At 51.1% G+C, this 1,318-nt stretch overlaps 1 protein-coding gene across 1 annotated transcript in view; it reads right to left on the bottom strand.

The window, feature by feature from the left end:
• Window positions 1–1,318, bottom strand: part of LOC130587502 (plexin domain-containing protein 1-like) — a gene marked incomplete at its 3' end in the record, with an annotated part of 14,204 nt that overhangs the window by 6,285 nt on the left and 6,601 nt on the right. The window contains exon 4 of the mRNA XM_057388484.1: window positions 569–691. Within this exon, the coding sequence (XP_057244467.1) occupies window positions 569–691 (123 nt within the window). The remainder of the gene's footprint in view (window positions 1–568; window positions 692–1,318) is intronic.

The raw sequence follows: 1,318 nt of genomic DNA, 5'->3' as shown, positions 1-1,318 counted from the left end.
AAACAATGGGGTTTGTACTGTACACCCTATAAACAATGGGGTTTGTACTGTACACCTCACAAAACAATGGGGTTTGTACTGTACACTCTATAAACAATGGGGTTTGTGCTGTACACCTTACAAAATAATGGGGTTTGTACTGTACCCCCTATAAACAGTGGGGTTTGTACTGTACACCTTACAAAACAATGAGCATTCTTTCCCTACCTCTTGGCTGGTTTTCCCCGCTTCAGAACCCCTTGGCCAGCTGCCGTACACTTTCGAAAAGACTATAAAGAGTCTCTCTGAGAAAACTGAGATGGGATCTCCCCAACGGACTTAGATGAATCCATGGAATCCAGATCTCGAGGACTTTGTCTGAGCCGTTGGTAGCTATAACCCCACTCTCTCTCCTTCTCTCTTTTTCTCCCTCTCACCCTCTTCTATCGCATAAATCCAATAATATTTTGAATAAATACTTGCTCCCCGTTTCTTTTGCGCTCTGAGATTCGGTTAACGAACCATCACGGRTGGTGACAGTGAGGGAGGAGCAGAATTCCCCCCCGGGGGTGGCCGGAGCRGGGCTCACCATTGTCCAGGTACTGCACCGTGGAGTTGCGGGAGTGGCTGGGGTTGAAGTTGGCCATCAGCGGGGCCACGTACTGGGTGGCCGTGAGCATGCGGTGGATGACATCCCCCGTGAAGATGAAACCTGAGCGGGGATGAAGCAGCTCAGCTCCCCCTCACCACCTTCCTGACCTTCCCCACACTTTTTTAGCCCCTCTCAGATTTTCTCCAAGGCTCTGGGTCCCCCCAGGTGCTGTAGGAGCAGAGGCAGAATAGCTCCTGGCTCCCTGAGGAGATTTGGGGGGCAGGGAGGGGGTTGGAAGGGGTGTACCCGCTTCTCTGGGCTCCCTGGGGTGAGGGTGTGTGAGGTGAGGGCAGAGCCAGCGCCAGAGCAACGTCCAGCCCTGCACCATGGGCATCCCATCCCGTTTAACCCATTTATCCCGTCCCATTTATCCCATCTCATTTATCCCATGCCATCTACCCCATTTATCCCATCCCGTCCCATTTATCCCATTTAGCCCCTCCCATCCCATCCATCCCATTTAGCCCATCCGATCAAATCCTGTTTCATTCCATCCCATCCCATTTATCTAACCCCATCCCATCCCATCCCGTCCTATCCCATTTATCTCATCCCATTTATCCCATTTATCCCATTTATCCCATTTATCCCATTTATCCCATTTATCCCATTTATCCCATTTATCCCATCCCATCCCATCCCATCCCATCCCATCCCATGGATCCCATCCCATGGATCCAATCCCAT

The sequence above is a fragment of the Malurus melanocephalus genome, unplaced genomic scaffold (genome assembly GCF_030028575.1).
Source record: "Malurus melanocephalus ecotype Western Australia unplaced genomic scaffold, MMel_1.1 scaffold_1996, whole genome shotgun sequence".
Taxonomy (NCBI): domain Eukaryota; kingdom Metazoa; phylum Chordata; class Aves; order Passeriformes; family Maluridae; genus Malurus; species Malurus melanocephalus.
This window is presented reverse-complemented; position numbering and strand designations above follow the sequence as displayed.